Source organism: Festucalex cinctus, chromosome 8 (genome assembly GCF_051991245.1).
Source record: "Festucalex cinctus isolate MCC-2025b chromosome 8, RoL_Fcin_1.0, whole genome shotgun sequence".
In the NCBI taxonomy this organism is placed as follows: Eukaryota; Metazoa; Chordata; class Actinopteri; order Syngnathiformes; family Syngnathidae; genus Festucalex; species Festucalex cinctus.
The window spans coordinates 28,890,585-28,912,977 of NC_135418.1; the positions used below are offsets into that span (position 1 = coordinate 28,890,585).

The window sequence follows — 22,393 nt, forward strand, 5'->3', positions numbered from 1 at the left end:
GTGAATAATGGAGGATAGGATTTATTTTTCTACCAATAGAAAGTGTGTTGGCCGACTGGCGGTTCCTTCATGTTTTGTTCTTGACGTATCATCATTTCCACGCCTTCATCAGCAGCACGTTCGGGGTGCGAGGTCGTCACTCGGGCAACTGCGTGTCCCTGTTGCACGTTGGTGGTGTGGGGGATCAGTGAGGGGGTGGCACGAGGTGTGTGCCGTCAGCTGCCTGGCAGAGGCGGCCCGAGGGCCTACTATTGAAGGAAGCATTGTTGTCATTCCTGCTGGGGGGGCAGCCTGATAGCGCCCGCGCTGCTGAAAGGTAAGACAAACGAGCGGCTGTGCTTTGGCTCTCACGGAACACTCCGGCTTTGTTTTTTGCGTCGTCTTTGGATCTTCTCACGCTGTGGCTGCCGATAACATTTCAAGGTATAAGCGCACAGCTCCGGAAGTTTATTTTAATCCCTTGCGGGAGTTATTTGATTCCCGCTACATGGCTAGCAACAAGCTAGCTGTGACTGCATGAAAACGTGTTTACAGTTTCTTCCCTTTGTGTGCCAGTGTGATTTTTTTTTAAAGGAGACATCCATTCCTTTTCTTCGGCGCGTAGCCTCACTTGGGTCACGAGTGAGCTGACGGCTCTGCCCATCTGTTTTCAGGTGAGAGGCAGGGGACACCCTGGATTGGTCGCCAGGCAATTGCTGGGCGCATACGTACAGTACAGGGAACCACCGCATATTTGTGGTTCTCACACCAATGGCTAGTATTTGTTGTTGTTGTTGTTGTTGTTGTTGTTGTTACCGTGACAACCAGCGGCAGAGCTAGGGTGTTGCGACTAGGTGAGCAGCTCCTACTTGTGAACAGCAAACCCCAGCAGAGTATGGGAAAAAAAAAAGAAGAGTAAGAGCATTTTCACTCATGGAGGCAGCACTTCATGCAGTTCGCCTTCATTCCTTTTCTTATACTGCTTATCATATTCTGGCCTATCCAAGTTGACTTCTGGGTGGAGTTTGCATGTTCTCCCCACACGGGTCTTCTCCGGGTACTCCGGTCTCCTCCCACATTCCAAAGACATGCTTGGCAGGTTAATTGGGCGCTCCGAATTGGTGTGGATGGTTGTTCGTCTCCGTCTGCCCTGCGATTGGCTGGCAACCAGTTCAGGGTGTACCCCCGCCTACTGCCCGAAGCCAGCTGAGATAGGCTCCAGCACCCCCCGTGAATAAGGAATAAGTGGTCAAGAAGATGGATGGATGATTCCTGACCTCATTATTATTATTATTATTATTATTATTATTGTTATCGTTGAGATGAGGAGACGGGAAAAAGCCCCTCCCTCATTGCGCGTCCCAACAAATTGCAGATGGCCGGAGGGATCCTCAGCAATTTGGACAACCTGTGCAACGTGGACTGCGCCAACGTGCACCCGCTGGTGTGCCACCTGTGCCACGAGCAGTACCAGTCGCCGTGTCTGCTGGACTGCTACCACATCTTCTGCGCTCGCTGCTTGCTGGGCCGGACCAGCGACAGCCGACTCAGCTGCCCCCTCTGCGGGTAAGAGACGGGAAGAATAAGTTCAAAGCAACGTCGAATGACAAAAATGATTCAATCAATGGTTTATTAATACACAAATTAATTTTGGGCTGTTTGCAACCGCAGATGGCCAATCAAAAATGGCATCGAAAGTATAATGCAGTTTCATATGTATTGTGTTTAAAATCATACTTGATATTTAGAATTTCACGTGTATATTAGGAACGTAACGATAAAAAATGAGCCCATACTATTTAAAAAAAAAAAAAAAAAAAAAAAGCAGCACAATATTGTGCTTTTGTACATTACAGCAATGCATATAGACCACCTACAATCTCTAATTCCGCTTAATATTAAGGCACTTACTTGCTAATGCACGCACGCATCGAGTTCCTCCGCATATTGACACGATTCACAGGCATATTACGTCGCCATTCATTTGACAATTAGTATAGATTTTAAACATAAAGGGCCAAAACATCCCTAATGAAAATTAAATTGCACTAAAAAAAAAAAAAAAAACTAGCCACAAGAGGGTGCTAGAACTGCACAAATGGAAATCAACCTGACTTTTTTTTTTTTTTTTTTAACAGATGTGCTGCTTTTAATATTGTGACATGACCACGACGATATATTGTGGCAGTTTTAATATCGCGATATCCCGATATTGCACTCATTGTTACATCCCTAGTGTGATAAAGCGAAGGGTAAAGAGTCTCTGTCGCCAAATAAACGCGAGCTTTCGCAACAAAAACGACCTATCTGGGTAGAAACGACATCAAGCCAAGCCATTACAGTATAACCTGTACAGTATTGTGTTTTACAGTAACACTGAACTGCTCTATATTTAGAATTTCATAACTGTGAAAATCAAAAACATTTTTTTTTTTTTTTTAAATAGTTATTCTAACAATATTCTTGACCTGGGTCAAAACCAAAACATATCAAGTATGTGTACATGGAAAACAAGTTGCAATCTTTAAGTCTGACAAATCACGTGTTAACAGCCAGAGGTCAAAGGTCAAGGGCTGAGGGGGAGAATCCGGCTGCTTTTGGCAAGCGTCGGCTCCGTGTTTTGCTTTTCCACGAGCCCATTTGCCTCAAAAAGTCGGAGCCTGAGCGGCCGGAACAGCTGCCGGGTTGGAGGTGTCGGGGGCGGGGTCGGGGGCGGGGCCGTATTTCCCAGTCTCAGATTTCGCCCTGCCAGTCGGTCACACGGCAAACAAAAGCGTAGTGGCATCTGGCAACATAGTCGGCGGCTTACTTGCAAATCAAACGCGGTCACACGATACCAAAATCCATTTCGTTGTGTGATCGAGGAGCGAACGCGCGACCTTGCGGCGACCTTCAGGCCGGCGGCGCTAATTTTAACGGCACACGTGAGACCGAGTCTCGAGCGTGATGATGAATTTGCCGGTGAAGGCAATTAATGGTTTCAGTGACAAAATGTATTCGAGGATCTCAGTTGACATTATTCACAACATTACAAGACACAAGATATACTTGACTCATTGACCCATTTTCAGCAGTAAAAAAAAAAGTTAATATTTTGTCTATAATTAATGTGATAACTTCATTATATTATTTTTCATGTACACTTAATACTTTTAAATGTCATTTTTCCACTTGCTGTCGCCTAATGATGACATCACCCGTGCTAAGGAAGTAGGTAACGACCAATCGTGGCTCAATTTACTGACCAAACCCAGAAAACAGGTGAGCCATGATTGGTCGTTACCAAAAATAAGAAAAATGACTTTTTAAAGGTATTAATTGTACATGAAAAATAATGCCATTATCAAATTTATTCCGGACAAAATATTAACTTTTCACTGCTGAAAAATTGTTCAATGAGTCAACTGTCCCTTTAAGATCCAGTGGGTACTAATGATCATTTTTGATTTGCTGTCCTTACCACAATAACGCATGTTTTGAATACCAAAATACTGCTTATCATAGTTTTAAAATCAAGGAAAATTATTGGAAAAAACTATAGCATTTAAATGGTAATTTTTAAATTGTGCTTTTTAATATTTGAATTATAACAGCCTAATAGCATTGCCCAAATCATTTTAATTTACTGTTATTCTGCCACAATATCAAATTAAAATACTGTACCAAGGCAATCTGTTAATTTTTCTTGAAAAAAAATAAATAAATCTTTATGTCCTTAGATTTTGAGTCATCCGGGTCATTGTCATCTAATCTTGATTTGAGGCAACTTAATTCTAATTATTATTTTTTTTTTCCAGGAAGAAAAAAAAAAAAAATTATACTAACAATAATTGATAATTTCCATTGTAACTCATAGGAACACTTGGAAGAGATAGTGAAACATTGTTTAAACTGGGCAAAAATAAAAAACTAATATTCTCCAAAAGTCGCTTTTAAGTGTGTCAAATACTGAATCATTTTTAATACTTACTTTTTAAGGACTTTTTTTGTTTGTTTTTTCAAGAAAAATATGCTTTTCTTTCAGCTTATACAAAAATATGAATGCCCACTTTCAACTGACAGTTGAGACGGATTAATCAAATTTGACTTTCTGTAGATTTGTATTATTTGTGTACGATAATAATTTTGGGCTGATAAATAATACAGAGATGATCCATAATCAATTGTTTGACATCATGACACCTTTATTTCCAAATTGTTTTTGAACTTCCAGGTCAACACATATGATACATTCATTTGAATTTGACAACAAATGTCTTAAGGTCCCCAAAAATCATCAGCAGGGCTTTGTCCAAATAAAACATGGAACAATAAAAAAAAAAAAAGTTTTTTGTTTTTGTTTTTTTTAATTCGGACTACAATTATGCTGACATGCAGACAAATCTAAAAGGTGACGAAATCCTGGAGCGCCCTCTTGAGGTGTCGCTGTGCCGTAACCAAAATTCACAAATAGTTCTTCCTATTGAATGAATGATGAATTTGTACATGATATCCTATTAATACGTTGATATCAAATAAATGCTTCCATATAACTTGTCGTGTTGCCATGATTAAAATGAAGTGCTCAACTCAAACAGGTGACGCGATAAAACGAGAAAATGGAGGTAAATATGATTTGTAGGTGTTTCTTTTCTTCACTCGTCCTCTTGGTAGCCTTCCGTCTTCATGTCGTTCAAGCCGAGCTCTTCGTTCTGCTCAAACGTGCGCTCGTACGTCTCCACCGTCATCTCCGGGTCCGAGTCGGGCGCGTACACGTTCTCCAGGTAGCTGTTCCCGGCCGGGTCGTCCAGCACCAGGTGGGCCTTCACCCGCCCGGCGATGATGCCGTCGATCTTGTCGCCGAACTCCTTCAGCTTCTGCGCGCGGGCCGAGTCGCCGCTGTCCCCGCACACGAAGGGGTTCTTGGCCACCACCAGGTCCTTGACGTCCGTCAGGAGGCCCTCCACGGTGGTGAACTTGCCGCACAGCGCCGCCATGCCCAGCTCGAAGTCCAGCTCGGGGATGAAGACGGCGCAGGTCTCCGACTTGAGCAGGTCCCGCGTCATGTCGGAGGCGGCGGTGACGCGCAGGGTGATCTTGGTGCCCTTCTCCTCGGTGGCGCCGCCCGACTTGACCTCGTTGGTGCGGTGGCCGCAGGCGTCGCAGTTGGTGGCCATGATGATGGCTTCCTTGAAGTGGGGGATCTGCACCAGCTTCATGTTGGTGGCGGCCGGCGCGTTGCACTCGGGGCAGTTGGTGTTGAAGACCAGCACCTCGCCCCGCATGGCGTCCAGGTCGTCGCCGGGCGGCGGCTCGTCGTCCGGCTCGTCGTCGGCCCGCAGGCCCAGCTGCTTCTCCTGCCGCACGCTGCGCCGGAACCACGACACCGTCAGGGCTTCGTCCTTCAGCGGGGCCGACGGGTTCTCCACGAAACTGTTGCCGGACGGGTCCTCGATCACCACCGTGAACGCCTCCTCCACCTCTTTCAACTTCTTCAGCTTCTGGACGAAGGTGTGGATTTTGCCGGCCACCTCCGGGTCCGCCTCCCGCCTGGCTGCTTGGTCTTGCTCCAGACCGGCCACGGCTCGGTCCAGAATGCCCTCCACGGTGGACAAGGCGCCTTTCTGCGTAAACGGAGGGATCTCGAAATCCAGCTCGGGTATCCTGGTCGTCGCGCTGTCCATTTTGACCACCTCGCGGTTCAAATCGCGTTTACTGGTGACTTGGAGCGTGTAGCACACGCCCTGCTCCTGAATGCGGCCCGCGGACTGGATCTCCGTGTTGGACCAGCTGCATTTGTCGCAACTGAACGAGCTGACAATGATTTCTTTGAAGAAGGGGATTTTGGTGAGCAGCAAGCGCGTCGTGCCGTTCTGGTAGCAGTTCATGCACAAGCTCTCGATCTCGGTGGGCTGCCATTCTTCGTCGTCGGCGCTCAGGTCTTTAAAGACGCTCCCCCCTCGAACGTGCTCCTGGGCGATGACGGACATCTCGTCGCCTTGATACGAATGTTTCTCGCTGGCTTTCAATGCTTTGAATGCCGCTCGGCGGTGACTGGGGAGAAGTTTCGTGACAGTCAGCACATGCTAGCTGTGACGTCTACAGTAGCGTCTTCCGCATTTTTCTTCTTCGGCGTCGGCGGCGGTAACGTCTCTGCTTCCGCCTACAGATTTTCTAGGGTACTGCAACTTGATTTTTGTTTTCCTCAACTTTTCTGATTCTTCGTGGCGGGTTTATGAACCTACGTGTATTTTTGTTGCCATTTCTTTCGACTTTCACTCCGTTTTTCATTATCAAGAGCAAATAAATTTCAGACTATGATAAGGAAAGCCGTCTTGTATTTTTCATTTGGGGGGAAAAAAAAGTCATTTATTTCACATTTCTTAATCCATTTATTTATTTTGTTTATTTACTTGAATTACTAATTTGTGCATTATGTTGTCTTTTTTTGTTAAATTCACTGCATCTTTCTTTACTGCTGTGGTTGTTGTTTTTAAAGGGCTTGATTTTGATTTGAGTTTGTCACAAGCACAACACTGTTCATCGCCAAAACAACTTCAATACAGCGCCATGTTTCTATTTTTCTTCAGCTGGAACTTGGGCCTTAAGTCAAGATGGACTGGAATTATGAACAGTTCCGAATAGCAGGCAATGTTAGCACAAAACGTCAAGGAAGAAGAAGTATATGTGTATTCTAAAACGTTATTTCTATATGTGTGTGGGAAGTACGACTCAGACACTGAATGAGTGCACTATTATAATTATTACGACTAATATAATGATGATTGTTGTTAGTAGTAGTTGTAGGAGTAGTAGTAGTAAACTAAAAGTAATCTGTGATAGGCTCTAACTCAGCTACCTATATTAAGGACAAAGTCTATCGGAATAGGATGGATAATTGATTATTTGCACAGAATTGATATTTTTCTTGCTTCTTGCAGCTACCCGTCCATCATAAAGGGCAACAACGGCCTCCCGCCAGAGGACCGTCTGCTAAAGTTCCTGGTGGACAACAACGCAGACGCCGAGGAAATTGTGCAGTGCGCCAACTGTGACCAGGAGAGCAACAAAAAGGTTCAAATCGACGTCACAACGATGACTCAACTATTGTGTAGTTTCTTTCCAACGTTTCTTTGTTGTTTCAGGACGCAGGTGTGATGTTCTACTGCAACACGTGCAACCAGCCGCTGTGCTGCGTCTGCAGGGAGCTGACGCACAAGGCTCGGATGTTCGCCCACCACGACATCGTCTCGCTGTCCAAGCGCAGCAAAGCCAAGCACAGGAAGTGCAGTGAGCGTGCAGTCAGTCTTTCCGTCTGGCGGCGGCGGGAGGTCAAGGGTCAGCGAGGCCTTCTCGGATGGCCGAGCCGAAGCGCTGACCTACATTTTTCAACCTAAATTGTTATATTTATTCCACATAATTGCATCCATTTCGATGTTATGGTTTTTCAAAGTCCAATCTGGGCGCCATTTGCATTTTTTTCGTCACCTACCACATAAAAGAAATTGTGGGATATGTTGATTTTTTTATTTTTATAAATAGCCGTTATCTTGTAACATTGAACTTGAAATGGATACTTGACTCATTGAGCCATTTTCAGCAGTAAAAAGTTAATATTTTTTTCTATAATTAATGTGGTAACTTCATTATTTTTCATTTACAATTAATACCTTTAAAAAGTCATTTTTCTACTTGCTGTCGACTGATGATGACATCACCCGTGTTGAGGAAGTAGGTAACGCCCAATCATGGCTCAGTTTGCTGAACAATGCCAGAAAGCAAGTGAGCCATGATTGGCCGTTACCTACTTCCTCAACACGGGTGATGTCATCATCAGTCGACAGCAAGTAAAAAATGTATTTATTTTTTTTTAAGAGAAAAAAAAGAGGGAAAAAAAATAACGAATTAAATAAAAAAAAAAATAAAAGAAAAGAAAAAATACTTTTTAAAGGTATTAATTGTACATAAAAAAAATAATGAAGTCATCAAATTAATTCTGGACCAAATATTAACTTTTCACTTCTGAAAATTGTTCAATGAGTGAAGTTTCCCTTTAAAGTTCAATGTTACAAGATAATGACTATTTATAAATATAAGAAATAAATGTATTGCGCAATTTCTTCTAATTGAAAAACATTTCACTGGTTTCTGTTTTGCATATTTCACAGTATGTACTGCACGTTAGTAATGTAACGATATCCAAACATCACGATACGATATCACGATATGAAGCTCACAATACGATAAGTATCACGATAATGTGGGGAGTTTGACGAAATTTAAAAAAGGTCACAATATTGTAAAAAAAAAAACGAGCTCATACTAAAAAAAAAAAAGCACAATATTGTGCTTTGTACATAACAGCAATGCATAGAAACCACCAACAATCTCGAATAACAACTATCGAGGTGCTTACTTGTTGAGTTCCGCCACATATTGACTCTGTTCGCATTTTACGTTCATCTGACAATTAGTGTAGATTTTAAACATAGAAGGGCCAAAACATCCCTAATAAAAATTGAATTGTACAAAAAAATATCCACAAGAGGGTGCTAGAACTGCACAAATGGAAATTAACCCGACTATTTTTAACTGATGCGCTGCTTTTAAATATTGTGAAAATGACGACGACGATATTGTGGCAGTTCTAATATCCCGATATTGCACTTATCGTTCATCCCTACTGCATGTGTGTGCGTGTGTGCTCAGTCCTGCACGAGGAGCCCTTCATCCTCTTCTCCACCGAGAACAAGTCCATGCTTTGCATCAAGTGCTTCCGAGATATGCAAGTGTGAGTGAGCGCGCCGCAACGGTGTCCTCATCGTGACATCGTCTTCACCGAGTGCGCGTTTGCGTCCGCAGGGAGAGTCGCACGCACTGCATCGACATTGAGACTGCCTACATGCAAGGATGCGAGATGTTGGACCAGGCCGTGCTGGTAAGACTGCGCGCAGGTGGGCAAAAGTACTCACAATCTGTACACATTCTTCAAAATAATAAGTACTGATTCAACTCGCAATGCTATCAATCAAGATGTTAACAAGACATGGACTTCATCTATTTCTATTTACAGATCATATTTTTTTCGTCACACAATGGGTAAATTTAGTCACTACACAATTTTGTTACCAGTGGAGGCTGAAAATTCTTGACAAAGATGACACGTAAATCTGAAAAAATAAATGCTGTACTCATCTTGTCTCACCTGAGCGCAGGTGGTGAAGGAGCTGCAGACGTCCACCCGAGAGGCCATCTTCCTGCTGAGGTCCATGATTGGAGAAGTGTGTCTGAACGTGGAGGAGGAGGAGAGCGCCATCTGCTCCCTCTTCAACAGTCTGCAGGTAAGCAAAATTAATTAAATTCAACACAAATGCTTTTATTTATTTTTATTTTCAAGCTTGAATTACAGATGAAACTCACTGCAAATGTGGTTAATGGCCCACTTAGTAATAGGGCAATACAATAAATGTCATTTCAATCTCATGCATAAAAAAAAAAAAATACAAAATCCACAGCAATATCACTATGTGGCCACTGGAGGTCACTGTTGATCCAAGTGTGAAACACCAGGAAAAAACGTATCTGAATATATTCCAACTTTTCACACTTTTTATGAAACCTTGTTCCAATACATATTTTTTCTCTTTACAGGAAAAACTGGCCGAGAGGAAGAAGATTCTGCTGAAGACTGCGCAGAAGTACAACTAACCACAAATACCATCATCTTCATGACCAACAATTCAAAGTGTTGTAGAAAAATGAGACAGAGGTTTTACTCTTAAAAAATAGAAATAAAATCAACGAAAGCTGATGCAACATTATGCACAGTTTCAATATTAACACTGCACTTAAATGCAGGGTGAAAAAAAACTAGTGAAATAATAATTCAATTAATTTAAATAGTATTGTAACCTTGTTCTCGCAAGATGAATTCTCGCGGTATTTGTGAGTTCACAAACTCCGGAGAATTTCGGACCAATCACAGAGCGACATTGTGTTTGGGGGCGGGGTAGTCAACTGTGACGAAACCAGGAAACCAGCGCCGATGCTGGAGCTAACAAACAAACCTAACATGGACGAATTGACGCCGCAATTAATTCTGTGTTGTCGCAGAATTACTCACCGTTTCCTTGTTGAATGTTGAACAGCTCGGTGGCGCTTCGTGCATTTCTAGCTGGTAAGATGTTCGTCCCCGCCCCCTTCGACAAGAACGAACAATCAGCTCGAATCATTGTACAGATTGTACCGCCTTTTCTCGACCAAATGACCGTGGAGAGGTGCACATCCATCTGGCTATTGCCAGGTTAAATGTATTGCATAAAAAAGTTAAACTGGTCCAAATGTATCTGATTATTTTAGCTTGTAGTATCAATTAGTGAAAAAATATCATATTTGGACAGAAATGATATACAATACTTTCTCAATATTAACCCTACTTACAAATGTATTTACAAATGTGATTGAAATAAATAAAATTTCATACAGTGTGTTAAAATGCTAAAGTGTAAAACTGTTTTGAAAAATTTGCACAATTCTTAAAAATTAAAAGAATTTTGAGGGAAGTGACTCTTTAAAAATCTCCTTTCAACAGAATATGAATAAATAATGAACATTTGATTTCATGCCACCAAAGCAGTTGCCGCCATTTGTCACTAACGACCGATCAATGTTGTTGTTCTCTATGATTGACCGTTGCCGCCATTTTGTATTGCGAGGAAAAAAAAATAAATGATCCTGCGCGAATGTTTGGTGCCTCTGCCTGGAAGCGGGTCAGACGAACCAACGGCCGGTCGGCTCGCCGCTTCCTGGAAAGCCCGTCCAGGCTATTTGAGTCGGAATTTGTGTGTCCGGCCTAAGTGCTGTTACAAGCAGAGTGCTGACAGATTAGCTTGTGGAAATGTGGGCCAAGTTGAGAACCACTTGGCTAGCAAATGTATAATGCTGTTGTCCACTATACACGATAAGAATTAGGGAGCGTTTGATGAATCGTTTCAGCCCTAGAGTCAATTATTTAGTGATTCGGGAGTCGGGAATGAGTGAATGATTCTCAACGCCGACTCCCTCATCCTCGTACTGTTTATCAATGATGGAATGAGTGCGTCTATGTATGTGCGCAGCCAACACGAGGAGAAGGAGAAAGCGCTCAAGGAGCAGCTCTCACATCTCACATCGCTGCTGCCAACACTTCAGGTAGTCAACAATACGCACGTCTTGACTTCAAGCCCGAATTTAAACTTCTAACACTCATTTGAAGCCCTACCGCACTTTACGACCCTGATGTGAACCCTTAACCATAGTTTCAAATCTTAATCGAGAAACCCTGCTCCTGTCTTGAACCTCATAAATTTGCAGGTTCATCTGGTCACCTGCTCGGCCTTCCTCAGCTCGGCCAACATGTTTGAGTTTCTGGACATGGGTTACGTGAGTGCATATTCCACTTGAGCATGGCAACAATTAGCAAGCAAGCAAGAAAACGTCGATGGAGATTGCGGCGATATTCCGGCCGTGTACTGACGGTTGTTTTTCAAACGGAACGAGTACATCTGGATCTGAAGGTGTTTTTTTGCTTCCACAGCAACTGATGGAGCGACTGAAGCGCATCGTCAAGCTTCCTCATCGCCTCAGACCAGTGCAGAGCAGCAAAGTGAGTGCAAAGTGCAATAACGCTGGCTAAAAATGGACGGATGGATGGATGGACGGACAGACGACGGACGGACGACGGACAGACAGACAGATAGACGGACGGACGACGGACAGATAGATAGCTGGACGGACGACGGACAGATAGACGGACGGACGAAAGACAGATAGATCGATAAACGGACGGACGACGGACAGACAGACAGATAGACGGACGGACGACGGACAGATAGATCGAAAAACGGACGGACGACAGACAGATAGATAGACGGACGGACGACAGACACACAGAGACAGATGGACGGACGACGGACAGACAGACAGATAGACGGACGGACGATGGACAGATAGATAGCTGGACGGACGACGGACAGATAGACGGACGGACGAAAGACAGATAGATCGATAAACGGACGGACGACGGACAGACAGACAGATAGACGGACGGACGACGGACAGATAGATCGATAAACGGACGGACGACAGACAGATAGATAGACGGACGGACGACAGACACACAGAGACAGATGGACGGACGACGGACAGACAGATAGACGGACGGACGACGGACAGACAGACAGATAGACGGACGGACGACGGACAGATAGATCGATAAACGGACGGACGACAGACAGATAGATAGACGGACGGATGACGGACAGACAGACAGATAGACGGACGGACGACGGACAGATAGATCGATAAACGGACGGACGACAGACAGATAGATAGACGGACGGACGACAGACACACAGAGACAGATGGACGGACGACGGACAGACAGATAGACGGACGGACGACGGACAGACAGACAGATAGACGGACGGACGACGGACAGATAGATCGATAAACGGACGGACGACAGACAGATAGATAGACGGACGGATGACGGACAGACAGACAGATAGACGGACGGACGACGGACAGATAGATCGATAAACGGACGGACGACAGATAGATAGATGGACGGACGGACGACAGACAGACAGACGGACGGACGACGGACAGACAGACAGATAGACGGACGGATGACGGACAGATAGACGGACGGACGACAGACAGACAGATCGATAAATGGACGAACGACAGACAGACAGATAGATCGATAAACGGATGGACGGACGACAGATATACATTCGGGGTGTCAAAAGAAACTAGAAACCTTCATCTGAAGAGATAGATAGATTAGATAGATGGATGGACGGACGGACGGATGGACAGACAGACGGATGGACAGGCAGACAGACATTAGGGGTGTCAAAATTAGTGTGTTAATTTTGAGTTCATTTTAAGTTGAACCGAAGCATCAAAATGTAGCAGTAATAAACATCATAATAACGCATATATTTGTAGAGACTGCGGTCAAGTTGTATTTGACAATTTTCAAAACGTGCCATCATTTCACAAGTTACTTTGTGTTCAAGATTAGACAGCTCCATGTTTTTAATTGTAACTACATGTTATGAATTATCATGCAATTACTCTTTCAATGACTCAAGTATGCAGCCATATTTCTATTAGCTTAACATATTTTTTTTCCCACTTTTATGTTCACAAGAGTATGAAAAGTTGCATATGTGTCCAACCGTCTCCACCAGATCAACACCGACTACCGCAGCGAGTTTGCCCGCTGTCTGGAGCCGCTGCTCCTGATTGGCCAGCGCTGCGCCCCGTCGCTCGCCGGCTCTTCCAGCGTCGCCACGAGGTGAGATCATTTCCGCGTATCGTCGCCGTGTCGCGTCGCCGTCGTTCCGGGAAAAAGCCTGACATGTCACATACGCCGTCAATGAGATTGTTGACGGTGTGTTGCTAAGTGCAGTGTGAAAAGGCCTTAACATGGAGAAGTATGTTTTCAAATGAAGTGAATTGGAAGTCAGAAAAAGAAAAGAAAAGTCCTTTAGTACAGGAAACATTTGTGCTTTCCCAAACCTACGGCCCCGGGGCCCATTTGCGGCCCGCCGTCCATTTTTTTTCAGTGGCCGTGGACATATGCTAAAAATGGCATTTGACTCCGTTCGAATAAAATAAACAAAACAAAAAATGTTTGGAGATGGTCAAGTAAGAAAAAAACACGTGCCATGAAAGGTTATTTTAGTAAACTAAAACTCATGAAAAAACTAAAAATCACAAAGCAATATTGTTACCGAAATAAAATAAAAACGAAAATGCTTTTAAAAAAACTAACTGAAACTACGTTTTATGTTTAAAAAACTAACTATAATTATAGCAAACATGTCCTTCGTTTTAGTCTTTGGTAATTAATTTAATGCATGAGCCGTTGGGGATGATTTTAAAGAGATACTTCACTTATTTAGCCCATTATAGCAATAAAAAGTTCATATTTTGCCTATAATTAATTTGATACTTTAATTATTTTTCACGTACAATTAGTACCTTTAAAAAGACATTTTGCAACTTGCTGTCGACTGAAAATGACATCACAAGGTGCTCAGGTAACCAATCACAGCTCACCTGTTTTCTCGGTTTGGTCATGTGACATTCACAAGCTGAGCTGTGATTGGTTACCTGAGCACCTTGTGATGTCATTTTCAGTCGACAGCAAGTTGCAAAATGTGTTTTTAAAGGTACTAATTGTACGTGAAAAATAATGTAAAATATCAAATTTATTATAGGCAAAATATTCATGTTTGACTGCCAAAAATGGCCAAATAAGTAAAGTATCCCTTTAAATGTGATTTTTAGTAGATTTATTTTGATACAAACCGGAATAATGACGTTTGAAAGTATGTCACACAGAAGTGATGTCATCGAGCAGCAGCCAATAGAAAAGCACCAAAAGATGACATCGCTCCCATGGTGTTTTTTTTTGTTTTTTTTAAATATTGCGCACAAGTAATACAAGTTTAAAAAAAAACTAAAACTAATACCGAAACTAACTCAACTAAAACTAAACATTTATTAAAGAACTAAACTAATAATAATAAAAACTAACAGAAGCACCCTGAAAACTACTAAAAACTATCTAAAATGAAAAATTCCAAAACTATAATAACCCTACCGCCATATGACAAATAAATTGGTTTATATACTGTATAATTTTTCTAAATATGCAAAAGCACAAATAATTATTTGTACAATTTTTAGGACGACTAAACACAATTTCTCTTCATAACATTACGTGGCCCTTGCGTCCTTCTGATTTTCTGTATGTGGCCCTCAAATGAAAAAGTTTGGACACCCGCTTGCACAAAAACAACACATGAAAACAATGAAGTGTTCGTGCAACTTGGTGTCCTTCCCCACTTTGTGATTCCATCACACTGTTCGCCACTCAACACGCAAAAAGAGGCCCCGGGATCGGCCGGGCACTATTTTTATCATAATTTCACGGAAGCCTCCGGAATGAGTCTGCGAGTCGGCGCGTGGCCTCGGCTTTGTTCCAGGCGCGCTCGATGGCACTTGGGCGCCGCAAAAAAAAAGTATTTATTCAAAGCGGCGCGGCCTGGTGGGAGTCCGGCTCCGTTTCCGTTTCTTGCTTGCAGCCTTTTTCGTCTTTCGACGCATCCGTGACGGACTGATCGATAAATCGGCGTGAGTTATTCTGCCGCCGCCGTGCGTGTTTGTCATGTGGCGCTCTCCACTTTTGGAGGCCTGTTGAGCGTGAGTAGAATTCTACTTGATGAAATTTGGATGCAATTCATGACGGCTACTGATTTATTTAGCTTTTTTTCCTTCTTCTTTTGTCAAAAGAGACTTTGAGAGAAAGCACTTTAAAAAAAACATCAACGTCTGTCATTTTCAACTCCAAATCTGATCAGGACTATTTTGAACTACTAAAAATGTCTATTAGTCCATTTCAGGCAACTTTATTTTTAAATGTCATTGTTTTATTGTACATGAAACTCGTGTTTTGAGTAAAAGGACTACAAAGAATAGGAGTTAGTTGTTAGCATAAAGTGAGCACATGAAAAAAAATATAACCACAAGTGATTCATGTTAACATTTTGACACGAAGCACATCACAGTGAGTCAACAGAAGAGATTAAAACAAAACAAAACAAAAAAAACATGGAGAAAAAAATATTTGGTCAAAAGACTGCGCTGAGATTTTTTTAAGCCCCGCCCACTTTTCCCCCCAAGTCATAGTTGAAATATAGAAAATGAATGAACTAACTTTAAGCCTTCCCACGGCCTGTAAACGATCAGCATGATGCAACTTCCTGTGGACCATGTGACTTGTGGAATAGTCCGAAATTTTTGGAGGGGTTTAACCACCGATCTATATATATATATATATATATATATATATATATATATATATATATATATGACTGGATAGCCGATAGGCCAAAACTTTTGAGCTCGCGAGGCCGCTATATTGCTCCTCCAAAGAAAACTTCAATTTTTTTTTTTTGCTGTACTTTCTTCTCTCGACACTGCATGTGTTCGCCCCCTGGTGGTTGGCTGACTCGCACTTGAAAAAAGTTCTTGATGAGAGGCAGCAGACCCCACGTTTCGAATGTAAATATCAGGTTCATTTCATCGTGGCTGTAAAAAAACGTGACCACGATTCAAATTCGATTAATTGTGCAGTCCTACACTGGAAGTTAACTCATTTGCTCCCAATAACGTGTAAATACGTGTTTTGTTTTTAATGTTTTAAGTGTCCCAAAGACGTATTTATACGTTTTTTGGGGGGTTTGTTTTTTTAATGCTAGAGCATACAGAAGGCTTTGATGCAGCCTCTCAACTGCAAAGAATGGTTGCAAAAATGTTAGTTATTACACAAACGACCAACAGGTGGCAGCAGAGCAAAGGAGATCAACCAGGGCCATGTAGAAAAAAAGCTCAATTACTTACAATTTTGAATAGATTTGTGAAAACTGATGAAACTTAGCTCTCTTCTAATGCTAATTGCTGCAAAACGGAAACAGATAGAAACATACTTTTTTTCCCTGATGAAAGAAGAGACTTTCATCTTTCTTTTGATAGGTTCCCTGTTTTTATAGCAATAGAACACAATATTCTGTGGGCCTTGCAAAGGGAGCGAACGGGATTGTTTCTGTGAAAATGGCGGCGAGTGAATGAGTTAAATGGGCAAAGGAAGGAAAACAAGAAAGACTTCTCGAGTCAAAATTTTGTCTAAACAAGTCCCAAGTCCAAAAAATGAACCAACACGAACACGAAGCCTCATTTTGACACGGCTCTCATCTTGTGACGCTCGCACCAATATGTCGTGTTGCTGTAAAATGGCCGACGCGCGAGAAAGGAAAGCGGCACGTGACGGATGTTCTCCCCACCTCGCCTCAGGCTGCAGTCGCCTCTCTCCACGTCTTGCCGCTCCCTGTCTCTGGGCGAGATGCCGCACGGCTCCGTGTTCGTCCGCAGGCCAACGTCCCATCGCAACATCTGCACCAAAGTCCTCCTGGCCGACGGCCGCCAGACGCCCTTCACCAAGCACTGCAACAACTACGAGAACTCCTACAGGGTGAGTCGCACGAGCTTCCGACTCCTTTTCACTGGTGCAATGAACATCAAATGAAGGAACGCGAGAGAGGGATGACAACAATTCATGAAAAGCCAAAGAAAAAGCTTTACTTACCGGTACATTAAAGGCTCATTGAACCATTTTCAGCAGTGAAAAGTTCACATTTTGTCCAGAATGAATTTGATAACTTAACTATTTTTCATGTACAGTTAATACTAGGGGTGTGAATTGCCTAGTACCTGACGATTCGATTCGTATCACGATTCACAGGTCACGATTCGATTCGATACCGATTAATCCCGATACGAATTTATAAGTCGATTGTTGCGATTTTTTTCCATTCAAATTTAGAAAATACTAATCAGTAAGCTTGTAGAGTGTAAGATTTATATGAAAATTTATTATTTATTTATCTGAAATTTCAGTCTTATAGAGGTTGTAATCTGTTTCATGTTTGAACAGCATTAAAATAAAAATATTAAGGCTTAATGTTCCGTTCATATAACATTCTTCCATGCTCAAGGTGTGAATCCTAAAAAAAAAAAAAAATAAATAAAAAAAAAAAAAAAAAAAAAAAAATCGATTCTGCCGATTATTGAATCGATTCGAGAATCGCGCGATGTAGTATCGCGATATATCGCCGAATCGATTTTTTTTTTTAACACCCCTAGTTAATACCGTTATAAAGTTGTTGTTTTTTCTACTTGCTGTCGACTGTTGATGACATCACCCGTGCTGAGGAAGTAGCTAACGACCAATCATGGTTCACCTGTTTTCTGGGTTTGGCCAGCAAACTGAGCCATGATTGGTCGTTACCTATTTCCTCAGCACAGGTGATGTCATCAAAAAAAGATTCATTTTTAAAGGTATTAATTGTATGTGAAAAATGACGAAGTTACCACATTAATTCTAGACAAAATATAAACTTTTTACTGCTGAATGAGTCAAGTATCCCTTTAATCTATTTTTTGGAGTTAGCTGCAATGCATTTTTTATTTTTTTTTTATGTCGCACAATTGGTTAATTTATTCATTGTAAATAATACAATAATACATATATATATATAACTGAATTTACTTTTGAAAATAGTTTATTGTAATAGCATCAATTATGAAAAATACAAATAAAAATTGACAATTATTTTAGAATAAAAAAAATAGATATATATTAAATTGTATTTCATTGGATAGTTGGTAAATGTAAATAAAAAAATTATGGTTTACCTGTTTGACATTTCTTAAACACAACCAAAAGGAGAGACGACACCCGTGAGGAGAGAGGAGAGGAACTGACTGACGCAATTCACTCCTGCACTCTCTGAAGATTCCTGTCCTCACCCTCTCTTTTTATTTGGTTATTTCGTTCCATCGATGTTCCAAGCCTAAAAATGCAAATGCAAAACATAGTTGGAACACAGTGTGTGTTTGTGTGTTCTGCATGTGAGTTGGAAGATTGCCAAAATCATTTCTTAACAGAAAGCCGGCGGCCTCAGCAGACTGGCTCGAACCGTTCGGCTGCGTTACTTGTTGTGATTCTTGCGCTTCTTGAGTCGTCTTCTGTTAAGATAACGTATAGCGAGCACATGTGAATGCGAGTTCTTCATTGCAAGCAGAAGCAATTCTTCACTGCAGCAAATGTATGATAACATATTTACAATTATTCCTACAAAAAGTACACAATTTCACTTCATTTTCAAATTATTTTCTGCATCCGCAGACTCTTCAGACCGAGATTCAGAGCCTGAAGGACCAGGTCCAGGAGCTGCACCGAGACCTGACCAAGCACCACTCCATCATCAACACGGAGCAAATGGGCGAGATCCTGGACCGCTCGCTGCACATCGACAGCCAGATCGCGTCGCAGTACACCACGGTGGAGACCATGAGGGCCATGTTCGAAGAGGTCGCCATCTTTTTTTCCCCCCCTCCATCTTGCGAGGCAAAATCACCCTCACGGGTTTTTTTCCCTTCGCAGATCTGGGACGAGACCTTTCAGAGGGTCACCAATGAGCAGGAGATTTATGAAGGTTTGTCGTCGCTGACATTTTTTTTTTTTTATTGTCTGTGTTTATGCGAGTGCACCGTTTCATTCGTTACGTTTGGCCCCTTGCAGCTCAGCTTCACGACCTGATGCAGCTGAAGCAGGAGAACTCCTACCTGACCACCATCGCCAGGCAGATCAGCCCCTACATCCTGTCTATCGCCAAGGTCAAAGAGCGGCTGGAACCCAGGTGGCGTATTTGGTGCCGTGATAAGTGTCATTTGTTTTCTTTTCCTTGATATACTTTATGTTACGCCCCCTTTTTCTTTTTTTTTTACGTTTTCCTTTCATCCGTGTAATTGAAATCATTGACTTCTTTAAACATGAATTGATTGAACTTATTCAATCCCAAAACCGTCTAAAAATGCTTTTTAATACTTTGTCCTTCCCTCCCAAAAACATGTTTACACGTTGTTTTTGTTTGTTTGTTTGTTTTTTTAGAAGAGTATACAGAATGCTTTCATGCGGCTTCTGACATGAATGGTTGGCTTTAAACAATGGTAGTTATTTAAAAAAAAAAAAAAAAAAAAAAAAACAGCCAGCAGGTGGCAACAGAGTATAAGATATCAGCCAGGGCCATGTTGCAACAAGCTCTTTTTGTGAGTGTTTTCACCAGGAATGTGAATATTGATGAAACTTAGCTATATTGTAATCCTAATTGCTGTAAAACGGAAACAGATACAAACATACTTTTAGCCAATTACAGCTCAGTTTCGGTTTAGTCATGTGACATTCACAAGCTGAGCTGTGATTGGTTACCTGAGCACTTGTGATGTCATTTTCGGTCGACAGCAAGTTGCAAAATGTGCTTTTAAAGGTACTAATTGTACGTGAAAAATAATGAAAAATATCAAATTTAATATTGGCAAAATATTCATGTTTGACCGGTCAAAAAATGGCTAAATAAGAAAAGTATCACTTTAAAAAAACAACACACATGAAAAGACGGATTCGTCTCGCTCAGTTAAACACTTCAAACTCATTTTAATCCATTTTTAGACAACATCCGTTTTTCAGTTCTATTTTTAGGGTAATATTAGTTGAGACAATTGTTATCAGTTATTACGTTTATTTAACGACTTGTATTGCTTTGATGTAAAAACATTTTTTTTTTGGCAGGCTCCAGGAGACCAAAGAGTGCCGCGACGACCGCACCGAAACCATGTTGAAGATTTACGACGATAGCGCGATCACAGCGGCAGAGAATCGAGACAAGTAAGCACGAGTCCCGTCATGTACTGTCACTTGGGGGACCACAAAATTTGTGCGTCTCGTTCTCTTGCTGCGGACAGTGACGAGCAGACGTGCGTCCCCGAACAAGCGAAGAGCGCCAACCACCCGCTCGTGCGCTAGTGCCGGCACGTCGGACCCAACCTGGAGCTGCACGTCACGTCACGTCGCGTACGTGACATTCTCCCAGTTGTGAGCGGGGGCGGTCAGTGGGTGAGAATGCGGTGCTAAGTGGCCGACGAGGTGACGCCGCCGTCAGAGCCGCACTTCATTGTCGCTTGAGGCGCCGCTGAGTGCGAATGACCTCCTAATAAATATACGGACACGTCACAAGGCACAATGAATAATGCAGATAGAATTTGTAGGAGTTTGTTAGCATACGACCCCTGTTGTTGTTTTTTTGTGGGTCATTTCAGGATAGAAATATATTGTTCTCGGAATCTTGTTTGCGGAACTTCCCCCCAAAAATCCATAAGGCATGTTTTTATGTTAACACATGTCCCTAAAATGGCTGCTTCAACAAGGGGGAAAAAAATGGCAGACTTTGTTAATTTTCAGACATGACTTTTTTGTGGGCTTACTCATGATACACAATTGTCTACCAAATTTCTTGTTGAAAAGTGGAACCAACTTTGTGGGCTGAGTTTTAAAAAATCCTGCAAAGTAGTTTGTCCTTAAAGGACCTTAAACCGAAATATGGCCGCTTCAAAGCAAAACTGTAGAAACTGTGCAAGTTTGGAAGTCGCAAAAATGTCTCTAAAATGGTCACTTCAAACATAAATGGCGGACTTCTTGCGCTTTTTCAGTCCTGGCTTTTTAAGACTTTTTTTTGTGTGGGTCAACTCAATTTTTTGGGAAAATTAGTTTGTCCTTGCCCTACCTCAGGCCAACATGACCCTAAAATGGCCGCTCGAAGCAAAACTGTAGATTTACTGTATCTTTTCAAGCATGGCTCTTTGACACTTTTTTTTGTTTTTTTTTGGTGGGGCTAATCATGATAGACCTACCTACAAAAATTCATGCTGTTAAGTGGTTGGCTTTGGGGGCTGAATTAATTAATAAACAATTGTGAGAAGCAGTTTGTCCTTGAATGACCTTAGGCCAACATAATCCAAAATAAAATGGCCGCTTCATAGCAAAATGGCTGACTTCCTGTGTCTTTTCAGGCTTCTTGAGATGTTTTTGTGGGTCTTCGAAAGATGGACATGTTTTTGTTTGCGTTTGTGCTTCAGGTGTTCAACTTATACAGCAAATATGTATGCCAAATATTAAACGTTTATTTAAATCAATAAAAACAATCATTCTGTAGAAACACAACACGTGTGCCTCGTCGTCTTATCTCGTTCATTGCATAATGTTGTCCAAATAAAAGCACCTGCTCGGTGCGCTGCGGATAATTAACGAGGTTGTGACTAATGGGAGGGAAAAAATCTTATTTAACATTTCATTGACAGCAGCGCAAGTCGGGGAAAATATCGAGTCGTCGTTTGGCCGGAGGGAAGCGGCGAGAAGGTATTTCATTAAAAACACATTTGTGACAGCAGCGGTAACAAACGACCGTGTTCCCGCGCCCGCCCGCCTCCCCGAGGTCGTTCATCACGCGCTCGTCGTTATTCTCCCTCTCGGAAGGTTATTCCATCCGCGCCAACGGAAAGTTTATTTTCCGCCTCGCGGTTTTGCAGTTTCGGGAGAAGTTTTCGGTCCGTAATTGAGCATTAAAGATGGAGGAGGAAGATAAAATGAAAGTTTAATCATCTTCACGATGGGTGGGGGGAATTTGGGTCAGCGAGGAAAGACAAGAATACAATTAGAGCAAATAGAAGCGATTGAGAGGGAAGAACACGCATATGATGTGATAATGAGCAGCGCTTTATTTTTTAATCACGCCAGCGAGCCCTCAAGGGACTGAAATCGTTTCAGATAGCATATTCCGTTAGCATAATAGCTTAGTTGCCAAAAGTCATATTTTGCATATTCCGTTAGCATAATAGCTTAGTTGCCAAAAGTCATATTTCAACATTTTCGGTAAACAAGAAAAAAAAAAAAAGACCCATTTTTAAACACTTTTCTTTCTTT

The 22,393-nt window shown here is 42.1% G+C and overlaps 3 protein-coding genes across 7 annotated transcripts in view; 1 reads left to right on the plus strand and 2 right to left on the minus strand.

Moving 5' to 3' along the window:
• On the plus strand, window positions 1-21,634 carry rnf207a (ring finger protein 207a). Of its 5 annotated transcripts, XM_077529998.1 has the most exons (19): window positions 1-423; window positions 556-653; window positions 1,355-1,545; window positions 6,900-7,032; window positions 7,104-7,248; window positions 8,668-8,749; window positions 8,821-8,896; window positions 9,174-9,299; window positions 9,610-9,656; window positions 11,076-11,148; window positions 11,311-11,379; window positions 11,534-11,602; window positions 13,197-13,303; window positions 16,870-17,047; window positions 18,764-18,949; window positions 19,022-19,073; window positions 19,160-19,277; window positions 20,207-20,302; window positions 20,380-21,634. In XM_077529998.1, exons 3-19 carry the CDS (start codon window positions 1,355-1,357, stop codon window positions 20,438-20,440), a joined length of 1,809 nt encoding a protein of 602 aa, XP_077386124.1. In that variant the 5' UTR covers window positions 1-423; window positions 556-653; the 3' UTR covers window positions 20,441-21,634. The 5 variants fall into 5 exon arrangements, with proteins under 5 accessions (XP_077386124.1, XP_077386125.1, XP_077386127.1 ...); XM_077529999.1 differs by lacking the exon at window positions 556-653; XM_077529997.1 differs by lacking the exon at window positions 556-653 and having other exon boundaries at window positions 3-316.
• zpr1 (ZPR1 zinc finger) lies at window positions 4,139-6,079 on the minus strand. Its single transcript, XM_077530002.1, has one exon. The coding sequence runs from the start codon at window positions 5,946-5,948 to the stop codon at window positions 4,614-4,616; it is 1,335 nt and encodes a 444-aa protein (XP_077386128.1). The 5' UTR covers window positions 5,949-6,079; the 3' UTR covers window positions 4,139-4,613.
• The window catches only part of agtrap (angiotensin II receptor-associated protein), a 26,263-nt gene continuing 10,076 nt past the window's right edge, over window positions 6,207-22,393 (minus strand). Inside the window, exons 5-9 of the transcript XR_013284653.1 lie at window positions 18,271-18,428; window positions 16,860-17,028; window positions 10,082-10,157; window positions 9,164-9,293; window positions 6,207-7,337 (exon numbers count right to left, since the gene is read on the minus strand). The gene's annotated coding sequence lies outside the window, so the exon portion shown is untranslated. The remainder of the gene's footprint in view (window positions 7,338-9,163; window positions 9,294-10,081; window positions 10,158-16,859; window positions 17,029-18,270; window positions 18,429-22,393) is intronic.

Bases quoted from the DNA above. Each gene is read 5' to 3' on its own strand.
- zpr1 (XM_077530002.1), bottom strand. From the start codon at position 5,948: ATGTCCGTCATCGCCCAGGAGCACGTTCGAGGGGGGAGCGTCTTTAAA.
- rnf207a (XM_077529998.1), top strand. From the start codon at position 1,355: ATGGCCGGAGGGATCCTCAGCAATTTGGACAACCTGTGCAACGTGGAC. The intron at 8,750-8,820 runs GTGAGTGAGCGC...TTGCGTCCGCAG, and splicing joins TGCTTCCGAGATATGCAAGT to GGAGAGTCGCACGCACTGCA. The intron at 11,149-11,310 runs GTAGTCAACAAT...ATAAATTTGCAG, and splicing joins CGCTGCTGCCAACACTTCAG to GTTCATCTGGTCACCTGCTC.